General features: G+C 40.7%; 1 protein-coding gene and 1 pseudogene across 12 annotated transcripts in view; one reads left to right on the top strand and one right to left on the bottom strand.

Moving 5' to 3' along the window:
* The window catches only part of SCP2 (sterol carrier protein 2), a 136,999-nt gene that overhangs the window by 74,710 nt on the left and 43,094 nt on the right, over positions 1-19,195 (bottom strand). For 10 of the 11 annotated variants that reach the window (XR_013520080.1, XR_013520081.1, XM_003733448.5 and 7 more), the window contains one exon: positions 17,007-17,133. Coding sequence is in view for 6 of the 11 variants with exons in the window: in XM_003733448.5 (XP_003733496.2) it covers positions 17,007-17,133 (127 nt within the window). In the remaining 5 variants the exon portion in view is untranslated. Of the gene's footprint in view, positions 1-16,372; positions 16,546-17,006; positions 17,134-19,195 lie in introns of all 11 variants that reach the window. The other variant, XM_078331851.1, reaches the window with a different exon arrangement.
* Positions 1,383-3,105, top strand: LOC100413092 (phosphoglycerate mutase 1 pseudogene; annotated as a pseudogene). Its single transcript, XR_013520083.1, has one exon. The product of XR_013520083.1 is annotated as a phosphoglycerate mutase 1 pseudogene (transcript).

The following is a 19,195-nucleotide window of genomic DNA, read 5'->3' as shown; positions in this document are numbered from 1 at the left end:
CTAGTTTTAAAAAGACAAAACAGAATAAAATAGGCTTTGAATTCTCATATGGTGCTGTAAAGGCCAAAGAAAAAAGGAAGCCACCAACTGGAGCTGATCACGTTAATGGCACAGTAAAGTAGAACCTTCTCATGTCTCTTTTATCTCTCTCTTCTCTGTCAAAGAGGATGATCTTAAGAGCAAAAATGACACACATATAATCAAGCAAATATCCCAATTCTAATAAAAAGAGAAGATAAATTCCACACTTGTGATCTTCTAACAATAAAAATAGTGATCAGGGCCAGGCAAGGTGGCTCATGCCTGTAACCCCAGTACTTTGGGAAACTGAGGCAGGGCGGTCATTTAAGGTCAGCAACCTCAAATGACGCAGTCTCTAATAAAAACACACAAATTAGCCAGGTGTAATAAAAATACAAAAATTAGCCCTGTGAATTGGCACACACCTGTAATCTCAGACACTTGGAGGCTGAGGCAAGAGAATCACTTGAACCTGGGAGGCAGAGGTTGCAGTGAGCTGAGATTGCGCCACTGCACTTCAGCCTAGGTGACAGAGCAGAGTCCGTCTCAGAAAAAAGAATAGTGATCGGGAGGAGGCCAATATGGGTTCAACAAGAATAAACCCAGTCAAATTATGTGTTATCTTTTCGTGACTGAATTGACTGTTAGATCAAAGAAAACAGGGCCGGGCACGGTGGCTTAAGCCTGTAATCCCAGCACTTTGGGAGGCCGAGGCGGGTGGATCACGAGGTCAAGAGATCGAGACCCTCCTGGTCAACAAGGTGAAACCCGGTCTCTACTAAAAATACAAAAAATTAGCTGGGCATGGTGGTGCATGCCTGTAATCCCAGCTACTCAGGAGGCTGAGGCAGGAAAATTGCCTGAACCCAGGAGGCGGAGGTTGCAGTGAGCTGAGATCGCACCATTGCACTCCAGCCTGGGTAACAAGAGCAAAACTCCGTGTCAAAAAAAAAAAAGAAAACATAGTATCTGGATAGCAGCAAGAAAATTAATAAAATTTCTCAAAACATCATTTTGGACAAGGTAAGGAAATACTGTAGTGTGAGATTTTGGGGTTTTTTTATTTTTATCTTTTTGGTGTTACCAAAAGAAAAATGAAGGTTCTTCTGTCAAGTAAGTTTAGACTATGGTTAAACAAAGTTAAACAGATTTCTTTACTGTAAGACATTCAGAGCCTTCACTATTGCACCATGCGCATTATGACTGTCTAGAAGAGGATTAAAGTATGAAGCATTTCCCGATATTACACTCATGAGAAACAATGGGCATTAATTAGTGCACTGACCTAGAGAAAAGTTTCTAGCACTAACTTCTAACCTCAGCTCTGGCCTTGTTAATGTTTCTATTAAAGGACACAGATGGGCCGCATCCCCGTCCCGCAGCCATGGCCGCCTACAAACTGGTGCTGATCCGGCACGGCGAGAGCGCGTGGAACTTGGAGAACCGCTTTAGCGGCTGGTACGACGCCGATCTGAGTCCGGCGGGCCACGAGGAGGCAAAGCGTGGCGGGCAGGCGCTGCGAGATGCTGGCTATGAGTTTGACATCTGCTTCACCTCAGTGCAGAAGAGAGCGATCCGGACCCTCTGGACAGTGCTAGATGCCATTGATCAGATGTGGCTGCCAGTAGTGAGGACTTGGCGCCTCAATGAGCGGCACTATGGGGGTCTAACTGGTCTCAATAAAGCAGAAACTGCTATAAAGCATGGTGAGGCCCAGGTGAAGATATGGAGGCGCTCCTATGATGTCCCACCACCTCCGATGGAGCCTGACCATCCTTTCTACAGCAACATCAGTAAGGATCGCAGGTATGCAGACCTCACAGAAGATCAGTTACCCTCCTGTGAGAGTCTGAAGGACACGATTGCTAGAGCTCTGCCCTTCTGGAATGAAGAAATAGTTCCCCAGATCAAGGAGGGGAAACGGGTACTGATTGCAGCCCATGGCAACAGCCTCCGGGGCATTGTCAAGCATCTGGAGGGTCTCTCTGAAGAGGCTATCATGGAGCTGAATTTGCCGACTGGTATTCCCATTGTCTATGAATTGGACAAGAATTTGAAACCCATCAAGCCCATGCAGTTCCTGGGGGATGAAGAGACCGTGCGTAAAGCCATGGAAGCTGTGGCTGCCCAGGGGAAGGCCAAGAAGTGAAGGCCAGCGGGCAAGCTGTTGTCCCCAGGAGCACCCTCCCTGCCTGTTGCATCCCTTTACCCCTCCCTCCTGCACATGTCACACTAACCACATCTGTAGACATCTTGAGTTGTAGCTGCAGATGGGGACTGGTGGCTCCCATTTTCATTTTAGCCATTTTGTCTCCTGTACCCACTCCCTTCATACATTCTAGTCAGAATTGCACTTCTAGGGCACAGGTTCTCAGTCCAAGCTGTAGAAAGGCTCCCCTTAGCCAAGATAGTTGAAAGGTAGTGACAAGCTTTTGCAAGTGCTTTGTTTACTAAGGACTTGAAGGGAGGAACGTGCTAAGCTGTGATCAGTGAAGAGAAGCAAGAGAGCCTGTCCACCTGCAGGAGCCAGTCCTCTGCTTATCTGCAGTCAGGCCTGGGGGCTCTAGTCATTCCAGTGGCAGATGAATGTAACCTGCATGGTGATGTGACAGATGTTTCCTCCCTGACCCCAGAGAAGCTGGCTCTAGAAGGTTGGGATGAATCGTGAATTTAGTTTAGGTGTTACATTTACTTTTATATAAAAAAAAGAAAGTATAGTATATATAAATAGTACAAAACAATAACCCTTTTGGGGTTCCTTGTGGCGGTTGAAATAGTACCACACATGGTCATCAGAAAATAAACCATTCCTCATACCAATATGGGATCAGCTCCTTGACCTCTGAGGGGCAGGAGTGCTTCCTGCTGTGTTTCCGAATCCCTCCCCACCTTGTTTTGTGGCAGTGAAATGCCTCTTGGTCCTGTCGAGGTGTCTCACTGATTTCTGAATCATGTTCTAGTTGCTTGACTCTGCCACATGGGTCCAGTGTTCCTTTGAGCATAACTGTACTAAATCCTTTCTCCAGATAAGTATAATAAAGGAGTGATGTGCAATTAAAAAAAAATAAAAATAAAAAAAATAAAGGACACAGATGAAGCTAGAAACCATCGTTCTCAGCAAACTAACAGAGGAACAGAAAACCAAACACAGCATGTTATCACTCATAAGTGGGAGCTGAACAATGAGAACATATGGGCACAGGGAGGGGAACATCACACACAGGGGCCTGTTGAGGGGTCGGGGGGCAAGGGGAGGGATAGCATTAGGAGAAATACCTAATGTAGATGACAGGTTGATAGGTGCAGCAAATCACATTCTGCACATGTATCCCAGAACTTAAACTATTAAACGAGGCGGGGGGAGGGGGCAGGCCAGCACAGTAGCTCACGCCCGTAATCCCAGCACTTTGGGAGGCTGAAGTGGGTAGATCACAAGGTCAGGAGTTCAAGACCAGTCTGGCCAAGATGGTGAAACCCTTTCTCTACTAAAAATACAAAAATTCGCCAGGAGCAGTGGCAGGCACCCGTAATCCCAGCTACTTGGGAGGCTGAGGCAGGAGAATTGCTTGAACCCAGGAGGTGAAGGTTGCAGTGAGCTGAGATTGCACCAGTGAACTCTAGCCTGGGTGACAGAGCAAGACTCTGTCTCAAACAAAAATAATAATAATTAATTAATTAATTAATTAATTAAAATTTTTTTAAGTGAGTGAAAAAATTAGAGGCACTCTCACCAAACCTAAAACTGGAAGGGACTGCTATAATGTTGAATTTCAACAAGGTCTATCAATAGGATGAATCAGAATATAAATTATGCTCAGTTCTATTCTTGAACTCCCAAAACAACCTGCAAAAAGGAGCAACAACTATGAGAAAGACTCCGATCGACCTCAAGCTCAATGAAATTTCAGTGTGATGTGACTACCAGAATAGCTTACATCACAGTACATCAATTAGACTGGTATGTCACAGTACAGCAGTTAGACTGGTTATGGGTTATGAAGCAAGTCTAATAATAAGAATTCAGAGAAGAAATTAAACATAGGGTCAGGCTGGCTTCAGATATTTGAAGGGCTACAAGGTAAAGGAAAGTTTCTAGCACTAACTTTTCTTTACCTTGCAGCCTGTCAGTCTCAGAAGACAAACACAAAACCACAGATGCAAACCACAGGGTGAGAGATGTGAGTTCAACCATCACACTTTTCAAACAACAAAAAAGGGAACTGTCACAATTGGAATCTCCTAAAAAATGGGATTGGTGACCTCAGTTGGTGACAAATTCCTTGTTTTAGGAAGTACAAATGCTTTATTGTCTCTATTAGATTTATAAGCAATCCATGCATAGATTGGTAGGAAGAGAGGTGGCTAAAACAGTAAAGTGCTTGGCATGGTGTCTGACATAAGAGATGTTCAATAATGTTCATATCTCTTCTTTCTTTTTCCTTACCATGGGATCTCATTAATCAATAAAAAATGGCATCCCCTTGAAAAATATTCTGAAATATTTTTAAGAAATACTTACCTATTTCTTAAGCCTGGGCACTGATGAAGGGCTTATTGACTACTCATTCTTAATTGCCAAATAAGATTTTTGGCTATTCAAAGATTATGCCTATATGCAAAATGATTTTTAATATTCTCTAATTTAATTATGAAACCACAAAATCTGCTGGTTCTACAAATGATTTAAGCTACTATAAGCTTTCTTACATATTAGTTTCTAGAGCACATTCATAATATTCACAAATAGCAATTTTAAATAACCATTTCAATTCTACAAAATTCTATAATTCATTAAGAAATCTGTTGAATTAAAATAAAGAAACAGTACCCCAAAATGATGGCCTCAGAAGCAAAAGTTTTCAATGACCTACTGCTACCCTCCTGTCTCTCAGTCCCATTCTCCCCTGAGGCTAACCAGAGAAACTAAAATTCCTCTTCCCCAAGGCAGGTCATAGACACAGAACTCCTTTTCCCCAAAGCCAGTCATAAAACCTGGAAATATTACTTTAACTTCCTCCACCCTTCGTGTGAAAACTGGACATAAAGAAATTATCTGACCTATCTTGTTTGATTGTAGGTCATACAATCCAGAAAGAGTCCTGTCCCATACCCAGAAGGAGGGGTGCATGCTCAGAGAGGCCAAGAAGAATCTAGACAGACAGGCCTGGCTGGGTTTCCCCACTGTTTATTAGCATTAAATCATAAACCTTTTGTCCAATCATATTTCTAAATGGCTGTTCCATACTTTGTTGAACCTAAGCATAAAAATGGACAATTTCCCATTTCCTTGGGTCTTCATTCTGAACGTTCCCATGTACAAATGTTAAATAAACTTGTAGGCTTTTTCTCCTGTTAATCTGCCTCATATCAGTAATTTTCAGTGAACCCTCAGATGGGCAAGGCCCTTGTTCCCTACAATGATATTTCAACTAAAATAGTGCACCTTTATATTTCAAATTTTAAACTAGAAAACTGTCCAATTATTCTGATCAATGTTAAACTTGAGAAAATATATACACTTAAAAACACACCAGCAACAGGATTTCCAGGTGGTTGAGGAAAAATGGAGGCTGCCTAAATCAGTGTCTCTCCATAGCCTCCAAAACCAATACAGACTAACGAGAAAAAATAAAATAGCACAAATCATACTCTCAACATAACTAGAAAATAGAAAATACCAAATTTCAAATTATCTGTAAGTTAAAATAAAAAAAAAGAAAAAAATATATATGACCAAATCCCAGCCAACAATTGCTCACGTTTCTACCACAAACCTTTAAGGGTACAAGGGCAGGCTGAGGAAACTATGCAGAGAAAAGGGGAGATAATGACAGGCCAAAAACTGCTCTAAACTACAAGAAAAGAAAGACTTCCTAACCAGTATGAAAATACCAAGAAAATATTCCTATAGATCAAACCATGACTACATGGAAGGGGCTGAAAAATACAGGAGGTCTGAGGTGAAATCTTAAAGGCATAGGTTCTGAGAAGAAAAAAAAATGGCAAAATGAAAGGGAAAGGCCTTTTGGTGCAATTGGGTAGTGAAGGAGAAAAGCAGCGAGAGGACATTTGCATGGTTTTACAAGACAAAAAAGAACAAGGTGCACCAGTAGTCCCAGAGACTCAGGACCCTGAGGCAGGAAGATTGTTTGAGCCCAGGAGTTTAAGGCTGCAGTGCACCAGAATTGCACCTGAAAAGAGTCAGCCTGGGCAGTACTACAAGACCCTATTCTACTACACTTACAGAAAAGGGCACCATAGAACTAAGAATCCCCCAATCTACAACCAATACACTCAAATCACCAGGCAATAAAACCAGAAATTAATAAAATTAAAACTCCACCTGGATTTCCATGAAATGATTCTTGGGTAAAAAAGGAAAATAGAAATGGAAATTATAGAACTTGTCAAAAAATAATGATAATGAGAACAGTACATATCAGAATCAATGTGATATATTTAACACACTAATCAGGAAAATATAGGACTGAACAATTATTAATAAGAATAAATGAATGACATAAGGAATACCATGCTGTGACCGGAATGAACTGTGAAAATATTATACTAACTTAAAGAAGCTAGTCACAAAAGGGTACTTTTTTTCTTTCTTTTTTTTTTGAGATGGAGTCTAACTCTGTCACCTGGGCTGGAGTGCAGTGGCACAGTCTTGGCTCACTGCAATCTCCACCTCCCAAGCTCAAGCAATTCTGTCTCAGCCTCCCCATGTGTTGCTGGGATTACAGGCATACACCACAACACCCGGCTAATTTTTGTGTTTTAGTAGAGATGGGGTTTCACCATATTGGCCAGGCTGGTCTCAAACTTCTGACCTCAGGTGATCTGCCCACCTCAGCCTCCCAAAGTGCTGGGATTATAGGTGTGGGACACTGCACCCAGCCTTTTTTATTTTTTAAAAACAGGGTCTCACTCTGTCAACCAGGCCGGAATACAGTAGTGTGACCTCAGTTCACTGCAGCCTCCTCTTCCCAGACTCAAACAGTGCTCTTGCCTCAGACTCCCAAGTAGCTGAGACTATAGACATGTGTCACCATGCCAGCTAACTTTTGTAATTTTTGTGGAGTTGGGGTTTCACCATGTTGACCAACCTGGTCTTAAACTCCTGGGCTCAAGCAATATACCTGCCTCAGCCTCCCAAAGTGATGGGATTACAGGTGTGTACCACCATACCCAGAAAAGACATATACTGAGTACATCTGACTCTTGAACAACACAGGTTTAAACTGCATGGGTCCACTATAAGTGGATTTTTTCAATGACAGTTACATCAAGTATGCCTGCCTCTTCTGCCTCTGCCACCCAGGACAGCAAGACCAACCTTCCTCTTCCTCCTCAGCCTACTCAACAAGAAAATGATGAAGAGACTCAGATCCAAGATGGCTGAATAGGAACAGCTCTGGATTGCAGTTCCCAAGGAAAACACAGAGGCTGAGTAATCACCACATTTCCAAATGAATTTTTACTGCCTACAGACCAGGAGATTCCCAGGTGGAAAAGTGCCATGAATCACCAGTGTGGCTGTTTCAGCCAGTGCAGCAGGTCTCTGCACAAACACTCACACAAATCCAGGCACCATTTCAACTGGCGACTGGAACTCCTGGGAGACAGAGTCACCCATTCAACTGAAAAAAAGGGGACTGAAACAGGAAGCCAAGTGATCTAGCTTGGCCGGTCCCACCCACACAAAGACCAGCAATCTGAAAGGCTCTGGATTGAGAGTTTCACAGCAAGCACAGCTGGACCCAGGATGGTCCAGCTCTGTGGGGGAAAGGGCATCCACCATTATCGAGGGAGTCCACCATTACAGAGACAGTCCTCCATTACTGAGGCTGACTGCCATTACCAAGGCAGTTCTAACTATACCCCTATAAACAAAACGGCAAGGAAGTTCATGCAGCGGCTGGGCAGAGCCCACAGCAGCTCAGCAACGCCTCTGCTGGCAGACTGTGACTAGGCTACCTCCTCGCTGGGCAGGGCATCTCTGAAAAAAAGGCAGCAGCATGACAGGAATTTATAAATAAAGCCCCACCTTACTGGGACTGAGCACCTGGGGAAAAAAAGGCAGTTATGAGTTCCGCTGCAGCAGAGTTAAACATACCTGCCCAACAGCTCTGACAGAACAACGGAGTTCACAGCTCAGCACTTGAGCCCCTATAAGGAACAGATTGTCTCCTCAAGAAGCTCCCCGACCCCTGTATATCCAAAGAGTCACCTCATAGAGAGCTCAGGTTGACATCTGGCAGGTATCCTTCTGGGACAAAGATAGCAGAAGAAGAAACTGGCAGCAAACCTTACTATTCTGCAGCCACTGCAGGCGATCCCCAGGCAAGCAAGGTTGGGAGTGGACCTCCAGAAATACAGCAGAGGGGCCTGACTGTTAGAAGGAAAACTAAAAAACAGAAAGAAATAACTTCATCATCAACAAACAGGACATCCACTCAGAGACCCCATCTGAAAGCCACCAACTACAAAGACCACAGGTAGATAAATCCACAAAGATGTGAAGAAACCAGCACAGAAATGATGAAAACACTCAAAACCAGAACTCCTCTCCTCCTCCAAGGGATCACAACTCCTCACCAGCAAAGGAAAAAGGCTAGATGGAGAATGAGTCTGATGAATTGACAGAAAAAGGCTTCAGAAGGTGGATAATAACAAATTTCTCTGAGATAAAAGATCATGTTCTAACCCAATGCAAAAAAACTAAGAACCTTAAAAAAAAGGTTTGATGAAATGCTAATGAAAATAAACAGCTTAGAGAGGAATATAAATGAATTGATGGAGCTGAAAAACACAACATGAGAACTTTGCAAAGCATACACAAGTTTCAATAGCTAAATTGACCAAGCAGAAGAAAGGATATCAGAGATTGAAGATCAACTCAATAATATAAAATGAAAAGTCAAGATTAGAGAAAAAAGAGTAAAAAGAAATGAACAAAGCCTCCAAGAAATATGGGAGTATGTGAAAAGACCTCATCTACATTTGATAGATGTACCTGAATGTGACGGAGAGAATGAATCCACACTGGAAAACACTCTTCAGGATATTATCCCCCAGGAGAACTTCCCCAACCTAGCAAGGCAGGCCAATATTCAAGTCCAGGAAATACAGAGAACACCACAAGGATATTCCTCAAGAAGAGCAACCCCAAGGCACATAATCGTCAGATTCACCAGGGTTGAAACGAAGGAGAAAATGCTAAGGGCAGCCAGAGAGAAAGGTTGGGTTACCCACAAAGGGAAGCCCGTCAGACTAACAGTGGATCTCTCAGCAGAAACCCTACAAGCCAGAAGAGAGTGGGGGCCAATATTCAACATACCTAAAGAAAAGAACTTTCAACCTAGAATTTCATACCCAGCCAAACTAAGTTTCATAAGGGAAGAAGACATGAAATCCTTTACAAACAAGCAACTGCTCAGAGATTTCATCACCAACAGGTCTGCTTTACAAGAGTTCCTGAAAGAAACACTCAACATAGAAAGGAACAACCAGTACCAGCCACTCCAAAAACATACCAAATGGTAAAGAGCATCGACACAATGAAGAAATTGCATCAACTAATGGGCAAAACAACGAGCTAACATCAAAATGGCAGGATCAAATTCATGCATAACAATACTAACCTTAAATGTAAATGGGTAAACGCCCCAATCAAAAGACAGACTGGCAAATTGGAGAAAAAGTCAAAACTCATTGGTGTGCTGTATCCAGGAAACCCATCTCACATGCAAGGAAACACATAGGCTCAAAATAAAGGGATGGAGGAAGATCTTCCAAGCAAATGGAGAGCAAAAAAAAGCAGGAGTTGCAATACTAGTCTCTGATAAAATAGACTTTAAAGCAACAAAGATTAAAAGAGACAAAGAAGGGCATTACATAATGGTAAAAGGATCAATGCAACAAGAAGAGCTAACAATCCTAAATATATACACACGCAATACAGGAGCACCCAGATACATAAGGCAAGTTCTTAATGACATACGAAGAGACTTAGACTCCCACACAATAATAGTGGGAGACTTTAGCACTCCACTGTTAATATTAGACAGATCAATGAGAGAAAATTAGCAAGGATATCCAGGACCTGAACTCAGACTTGGACCAAGCAAACCTGATAGACAGTTACAGAGCTCTCCATCACAAATCCACAGAATATACATTCTTCTCGGCACCACATAACACCTACTCTAAAATTGACCACATAATTGGAAGTAAATCACTCCTCAGCAAATGTAAAAGAACGGAAATCATAACAAGCAGTCTCTCAGACCACAGTGCAATCAAATTAGAACTCAGAATTCAGAAACTAACTCAGAACCGCACAACTTCATGGAAACTGAACAACTGGCTCTTGTTTTTTGGGTTTTGTTTTGTTTTGTTTTGAGATGAGTTTCGCTCTTGTTACCCAGGCTGGAGTGCAATGGCACAATCTCGGCTCACCGCAACCTCCGCCTCCTGGGTTCAAGCAATTCTCCTGCCTCAGCCTCCCGAGTAGCTGGGACTACAGGTGCGTGCCACCATGCCCAGCTAATTTTTGTATTTTTAGTAGAGACACTGTTTCACTTTGTTGACCAGGATGGTCTTGATCTCTTGACCTCATGATCCACCCACCTCACCCTCCCAAAGTGCTGGGATTATAGGAGTGAGCCACCACACCCGGCCACAACTGACTCTTGAATGTTGACTGGATAAACAATGAAATGAAGGCAGAAATAAAGATGTTCTTCGAAACCAACGAGAACAAAGACACAACATGCCAGAATCTCCGGGACATATTTAAAGTAGTCTCTAGAGGAAAATTTATAGCAATAAATGCCCATATGAGAAGCAAGGAAAGATCTAAAATAGACACCTTATTGTCAAAATTGAAAGAGCTAGAGGAGCAAGATAAAAAAAAACTCAAAATCTAGCAGAAGACAAGAACTAACTAAGATCAGAGCAGGACTGAAGGAGATAGAGACACAAAAAATCCCTTCAAAAAATCAATAAATCCAGGAGCTGGTTTTTTGAAAAGATCAACAAAATAGACAGACCACTAGCCAGATTAATAAAAAAGAAAAGAGAGAATAATCAAATAGATCCAATAAAAAATGATAAAGGGGATATCACCACAGATTCCACAGAAATACAAGCCACCATCAGAGATTACTGCAAACAACCCTAGGCAAATAAACCAGTAAACCTAGAAGAAATGGATAAATACCTGGACACTTGCATCCTCCCAAGCCTAAACCAGGAGGAAGTCAAAACCCTGAATAAACCAATAACAACAGCTCAAGTTGAGGCAGCAATTAAGAGCCTACCACCCAAAAAAAGCCCAGGTCCAGATGGGTTCACAGGCAAATTCTACCAGACATACAAAGAGGAGTTGGTACCACTTCTTCTGAAACCACTCCAAACAATCCAAAAAGAGGGAATCCTTCCCAAATCATTTTATAAGACCAACGTCATTCTGATACCAAAACCTGGCAGAGACTCAACAAGAAAAGAAAACTTCAGGCCAAAATCCATGATGAACACAGATGCAAAAATCTTCAATAAAATACTGGCAAACCAATTGCAACAGCACATCAAAAAGCTTATCCATCATGATCAAGCAGGCTTCATCCCAGGGATGCAAGGCTGGCTCAACATACACAAGTCTCTAAATATAATTCACCACATAAACAGAACCAAAGACAAAAACCACATGATTATCTCAAGAGATGCAGAGAATGCCTTCAACAAAATTCAACAGCCCTTTATGCTAAAAACTCTCAATAAACTAGGTATTGATGGAACGTATCTCAAAATAATAAAAGCTATTTGTGACAAACCCACAGCCAATATCATACTGAATATTGGCAAAAACTGGAAGCATTCCCTTTGAAATCTGGCACTAGACAAGGATGCCCTCTCTCACTCCTATTCAATATAGTATTGGAAGTTCTAGCCAGAGCAGTCAAGCAAGAAAAACAAATAAAGGGTATTCAATTAGAAAAGGAGGAAGTCAAACTGTCTCTATTTTCAGACGACATGATTGTATATTTAGAAGACCCCATTGTCTCAGCCCAAAATCTCCTCAAACTGATAAGCAACTGCAGCAAACTCTCAGAATACAAAATCAATGTGCAAAAATCACAAGCATTCCCATACACCAATAACAGACTAACAGAGAGCCAAATCAAGAACGAACTGCCATTCACAATTGCTACAAAGAGAATAAAATACCTAGGAGTACAACTAACAAAGGATGTAAAGGACCTCTTCAAGGAGAACTACAAATCACTGCTCAATGAAGTAAGAGAGGACACAAACAGCTGAAGAAGCATTCCATGCTCATTAGAAAGAATCAATATCATGAAAATGGCTATACTGCCCAAAGTAATTTATAGATTCAATGCTATCCCCATCAAGCTACCAATGACCTTCTTCACAGAACTGGAAAAAACCACCTTAAACTTCATATGGAACCAAAAGAGAGCCCACATAGCCAAGTCAATTCTAAGCAAAAAGAACAAAGCTGGAGGCATCATGCTACTTGATTTCAAACTATACTACAAGCCTACAGTAATCAAAACAGCATGGTACTGGTACCAAAACAGAGAATATAGACCAATGGAACAGAACAGAGGCTTTGGAGGCAACACCACGCATCTACAACCATCTGATTTTTGACAAACCTCACAAAAGCAATGGGGAAAGGATTCCCTGTTTAATAAACGGTGTTGGGAAAACTGGCTAGCCATGTGCAGAAAGCAGAAACTGGACCCCTTCCTTACATCTTATGCTAAAATTAACTCTAGATGGATTAAAGACTTAAACATAAGACCTAACACCATAAAAATCCTAGAAGAAAACCTAGGCAAAACCATTCAGGACAAAGGCATAGGCAGGGACTTCATGACTAAAACACCAAAAGCATTGGCAACAAAAGCCAAAATAGACAAATGGGATCTAATTAAACTCCAGAGATTCTGCACAGCAAAAGAAACAATCATTAGAGTGAACCAGCAACCAACAGAATGGGAAAAAAATGTTTGCAATCTACCCATAAAGGACTTATATCCAGAATCTACAAAGAACTAAAACAGATTTACAAGAAAAAAACAAACAAACCCATTCAAAAGTGGGCAAAGGATATGAACAGACACTTTTCAAAAGACATCAATGAGGCCAACAAACATATGAAAAAATGCTCATCACTGGTCATTAGAGAAATGCAAATCAAAACCACATTGAGATACCATCTCACACCAGTTAGAATGGCGATCATTAAAAAATCTGGAGACAACAGATGCTGGAGAGGATGTGGAGAAATAGGAACATTTTTACACTGCTGGTGGGAGTGTAAATTAGTTCAACCATTATGGAAGACAGTGTGGCAATTCCTCAAGGCCTTAGAAATAGAAATTCCAGCCGGGCGCGGTGGCTCATGCCTGTAATCCCAGCACTTTGGGAGGCCGAGGCGAGTGAATCATGAGGTCAAGAGATCGAGACCATCCTGGTCAACATGGTGAAACCCCGTCTCTACTAAAAATACAAAAAATTAGCTGGGCATGGTGGCGCATGTCTGCAATCCCAGCTACTCAGGAGGCTGAGGAAGGAGAATTGCCTGAACCCAGGAGGCGGAGGTTGCGGTGAGCCGAGATCGCGCCATTGCACTCCAGCCTGGGTAGAGCGAAACTCCGTCTCAAAAAAAAAAAAGAAATTCCATTTGACCCAGCAATCCCATTACTGGGTAGATATCCAAAGGATTATAAATCGTTCTACTATAAGGACACATGCACATGAATGTTCATTGCAGCACAGTTTACAGTAGCAAAGACCTGGAACCAATCCAAATGCCCATCAATAATAGACTGAACAGGGAAAATGTGGCACACATACACCATGGAATATTATGTAGCCATCAAAAACGATGAGTTTGTGTCCTTTGTAGGGACATTGATGAACCTGGAAACCATCATTCTCAGCAAACTGACACAAGAACAGAAAATCAAATACCGCATGCTCTCACTCATAGGCGGGTGTTGAACAATGAATACACATGGACACAGGGAGGGGAGCATCACAAACTGGGATCTGTGGCCGGGGACTGGGGAGGGGACAGCAGGGGATTGGGAGTTGGGGAGGGATAACATGGGGAGAAATGCCAGATATAGGTGATGGGGATGAAGGCGGCAAACCACATTACCATATATGTACCTATGCAACAATCCTGCATGTTCTTCATATGTACCCCAGAACCTGAAGTGCAATTATATATATATATATATATATAGAAAGAAAGAAAGAAAAGAAGAAAAGAAAAAAAGAAAAAAGAAAATGACGAAGAAGAGCAACAAGGATGAAGCTCTTTAAGATGATCACTTTCCACTTAATGAATAGTAAGTATATTTTCTCTTCCTTATGCTTTTAATAATATTTTCTTTTCTCTAGCTTACTTTATTATAAGAATATAGTGTATAATATATGTAATATAAAAATATGTGTAAATCAACTGTTTATGTTATCAGTAAGGCTTCTGGTCAAGAGCAGGCTATTAGTTAAGTTTGGGGGGGAATCAAAAGTTATACATGAATTTCTGACTGTGCAGGAGGTTAGTACAACTAACCCCTCTATTGTTCAAGGGTCAACTGAACATTTATATAAAATGACCAGAATAGGCATATCCAAAGAAAAACAAAGGAGATGAGTGGCTGCCAGCAACTACAAGAGGAGGTAATGGACTGCTAATGGGTACAGGGTTTCCTTTTTGGTTAATGAAATGTTCTGAAATTAATCATGCAACTCTAGGAATATGCCAAAAAATCACTGAATTATACACTTTAAAAGAGTAAATTATATGGTACATGTATTATATCTCAATAAAGCTATTATTAACAATAATAGAATATTAAATTGTCTAAGTCAAAAAACTAAAAATAAGAACAAAGTAAACCAAAAGAAAGTACCAGGAAGATGAAGAAATGAATGAGGGTAAAGAATAGAAAGAATAGACATAATGCTGTTATTTTGAAAAATTTAACAAAAAAGACAAACTACTAGCCAATTTCATCAAGGGAAAAGAGAGAAACCATAAATGCACACAAACAAAAACTGACAAGAGGAGAATATCATTGAAATATAAGCAAAAATTTACATTGTTAAAAGACTACTTTTCAGACTTCTATACAAATTGATTTGAAAATCTAAAGGACATAGATAATTTCCTGGAGAACTACAGACTGCCAAATTGGCCCCATTGGAAAGAGAATATTTAAACATTAAAAAAAAAAAAGAATACCGAGCAACTACCAAGCCAAAAAAAAGAATCAGGCCCAGATGATTTCACAAGGAAATCTACCAAACCTACAAAGCAGTTGGTTTCAATATTCCAGAAATTATTTCTGGAATATTGAAACCAACTGCTTTGTAGGTTTTGTAGAAACACACAAAGGTTTAAAGGTTAAACCTACAAAGGTTTAATTGAGAAGGAGTCTGTTGCCCAGGCTGGAGGTTGGGTTTCAAACCTCCAGCCTGGGCAACAGACTCCTTCTCAATTAAAAAAAAAAGTTTATTTATGTATTTATTTATTTAGTTGAGAAGGAGTCTGTTGTCCAGGCTGGAGCACAATGGCACCATCTCAGCTCATTGCAACCTCCATCTCCCGGGTTCAAGCAATTCTCCTGCCTCAGCCTCCTAAGTAGCTGGGATTACAGGCGCCTGCCACCATGCCTAGCTAATTTTTTGTATATTAGTAGAAACAGGGTTTCTTCATGTTGACCAGGCTGGTCTCAAACTACTGACCTCAGGTGATCGGCCTGCCTCGGCCTCTTGAATGTGCTGGGATTACAGATGAGCCACCGTGCCTGGCCCCTATTTCTTTTTATGAAGCAAGTGTAAAATTAACACTCAAACTTGATAATAATAATATATATATCACCTATGCACAATGATTTGAAACTACTAAATAATAGCAACAGAATATAATTCCACATTAAAAACAGTAATACATCATGATCAAGTGGTATTTATTCCAGATACGCAAAATTGGTTTACAGTTAGGAATTCATTAATAAAATAGTCTAGCCATAGATCTAAGTGGGGAATATAATGCAATTATCTCCATAGATGCTGGAAAAGCTACAGAATTCAATACCCATTCCTGGAAGAAAAAAAAAACACTCACAAAAATGTGGTAGTTTATATGCAGCAATCACTAATTTACACACTACTACAATCCCTGCCTAGAATAATGTCTGGAATATAAAGAGAAATGAAAAATATTTTACATGAGTTATTCAGTTGAAAAAAAATGGAGAAGAAATAACCAAAGAGGTTAAAAAAACAAAACAAAACTAACCGAGGAGAATGAGGTGTCACAGAGGCCAAGAGAAGAGAATGTTTCAAGAAGGGAATGATCAGAAGTGCAGTGGCTCACATCTGTAATCCCAGCACTTTGGGAGGCCAAGACAGGAGAATCACTTGAAGCTAGAAGTTAGAGACCAGCCTGGCCAATATAGTAAGACCCCATCTCTACAAAAAAAAAAAAATTAACTGAGCATGGTGGCATACACCTGTAGTCCAAGGGAGGAGAATCGCTTGAGTTAGTTACTGGTACATATTGGATGCCCTTGAATTCAAGGCTATAGAGAGCTATGATCATGCAACAGCACTCCAACCTGCATAACAGAGCAAAACCCTCACCTGGAAAAAACAATTATAATCCATGATTCAAGGAGACAAGATTTGTATTACTTTTCCTATTTTAACTTCCTGCTATGGAATACTTTAGGTACTTCCCATACAATAGTCTCTATGTAAATACTTTCTCGATGACTAAGTTCTACAAGAACTATTGCTTCAATTTAATTCAAAAAACATTGTACATCTTATATATCTTGGCATCCTTCATAATTCCTTAATAAAAAACTGTGGTTTCTCATCTCATGTATATAACTAGTAAGAAGCCTCAAAGTTTTTAAACTCTAACATACCATATTTTTCGATATGTTCTTTTCCAGCAAGCCCAAACATCTGAGGAGCAACTGGGTGAGCAGACAATCCATACTTATTGATCAGGAGGTCAAGATGTTTATCCAAGGGACTGGTCCTATCTAAAAACTAAAAGAGGGGGGACAAAATTTCATAAGTAGTTGACAACGGTAAGTGTCTTTTTCAAAACTACTAGAGTGCTATCAAGACATTTATTTATTCTAAACACACAGTACACCAAAAATGGTCAATGTGAATAAATCAGTTAGGACGTGCTCCACAGGGAAACATGGGAAGAAGAAAAAATAATCAAGTAAGCAAGGAGGTATTAACTCTTTCAAGAAATAGTTATTGGGCATCCAATATGTACCAGTAACTATTCAAGACATGAGAGAAAAGAGTGAACTAATAATATAAAGACTCTGCTCGTCTGCTGTTGACATTGAGGGGGGGAGGAAAGTAAAAGGTGACGAGGACAGTAATAACATATTTATGACTCAGTGATGACTAATAAGAAAAGATTATTAAATGATTAATATAAAAAAGAAAATAAATATAAAATATAAATTATAATACTACAGAAAAGAATAAATCTGAATAAGAAGATAAAGTCTGAAGGCGGAAAGTGCTATTTTATAAACAATAGAGCCAGGCACAGTGGCTCACGCCTGTAATCCCAGCACTTTGGGAGGCTGAGGCAGGTGAAACACCTGATATCAGGAGTTCGAGACCAGCCTGACTAACATGGAGAAACCTCGTCTCTACTAAAAACACAAAATTAGCCGGGTGTGGTGGCACATGCATGTAATCCCAGCTACTTCGGAGGTTGAGGCAGAAGAATGCCTTGAACCTGAGAGGCAAAGGTTGCAGTGAGCCAAGATCGCACCATGGCACTCCAGCCTGGGAAATAAGAGCGAAACTCCATCTCAAAAAAATAAAACAAAATGAAAACAAGTCAAGGAGGCTCATTGATAAGGAGACAGTTAAGCAGGAATGAGAAGGAATGGGAAGTAAGTCATTTGGATAACCTTGGGGAAGAAACATTTTAGGCAAATGGAAAAGCAAATACAAAGATATAAGGCAAGAGCATAACTGGGTGTTTGAGAAAAGAAGCTAATTAGAACAAAGATAAAGAGATACTCAGCATAACCATCTCTGTTTCCGTAGTTTTAGAGGAGATCACCGTTCCACTGCAAATATTCCACAAAGGAAAAGGTGTTTCCTGTCAGTTTGCCTACTAGACTATAAGCTCCCTGAGGACAGGAACTCTTTTTCATACATCTTTGTATGTATACTGAATGCTGGCACATGACCCGCCAAATAGTAAACATTTTATAAATTTTTAAATGAATAAACAAAGATATTTTTTGGTCCACAAAGGAGTTCTAAATGGAATACTGTTCCATCATTCTCCTTGATTAAGAAAAAAATAGGCCAGGCGTGGTGGCTCACACCTGTAATCCCAGCACTTTGGGAAGCCAAGGCGGGTGAATTACCTGAGGTCAGGAGTTCAAGACCAGCCCGACCAATATGGAGAAACCCCATCTCTACTAAAAATACAAAATTAGCCAGGCGTGATGGTGCATGCCTGTAATCCCAGCTACTCGAGAGGCTGAGGCAGGAGAATCACGTGAACCCCAGGAGGTAGGGGTTGCAGTGAGCCAAGATGGCACCATTGCACTCCTGCCTGGGCAACAAAAGCAAAACTCCAACTCAAAAAAAAAAGAAAGAATGAAAAAAAGCCAGGTGCAGTGGCTCACATCTGTAATCCTAGCACTTTGGGAGGCCAAGGCAGGTGGATCATGAGGTCAGGAGTTCGAGACTAGCCTGACAAACATGGTGAAACCCCGTCTCTACTAAAAATACAAAAATTAGCCAGGCATAGTGGCACACACCTGTAATCCCAGCTACTCAGGAAGCTGATGCAGGAGAATCGCTTTAACCTGAGAGGCCGAGGTTGCAGTGAGCCAAGATCGTGCCCCTGAACTCCAGCCTGGGTGACAGAACAAGACTCTGTCTCAAAAAAAAGAAATAAGAAAAAAAAAGAATGAAAAAAATAGGCTTAAAGGAAGAAAATAGAAAATTTTAGTTAGATATGATTAATAACCTGACAATCCAAAAAGTAAAGACAACTCAGTTAGTAAAAGGGTCTTGTATCTCTGAAAATAGAAATCTTAAAATAATATGTATT

Source organism: Callithrix jacchus, chromosome 7, assembly GCF_049354715.1.
Source record: "Callithrix jacchus isolate 240 chromosome 7, calJac240_pri, whole genome shotgun sequence".
In the NCBI taxonomy this organism is placed as follows: domain Eukaryota; kingdom Metazoa; phylum Chordata; class Mammalia; order Primates; family Cebidae; genus Callithrix; species Callithrix jacchus.
The sequence above is the reverse complement of the archived record's forward strand: the minus strand, read 5'-3'. Positions and strand labels throughout refer to the sequence as shown.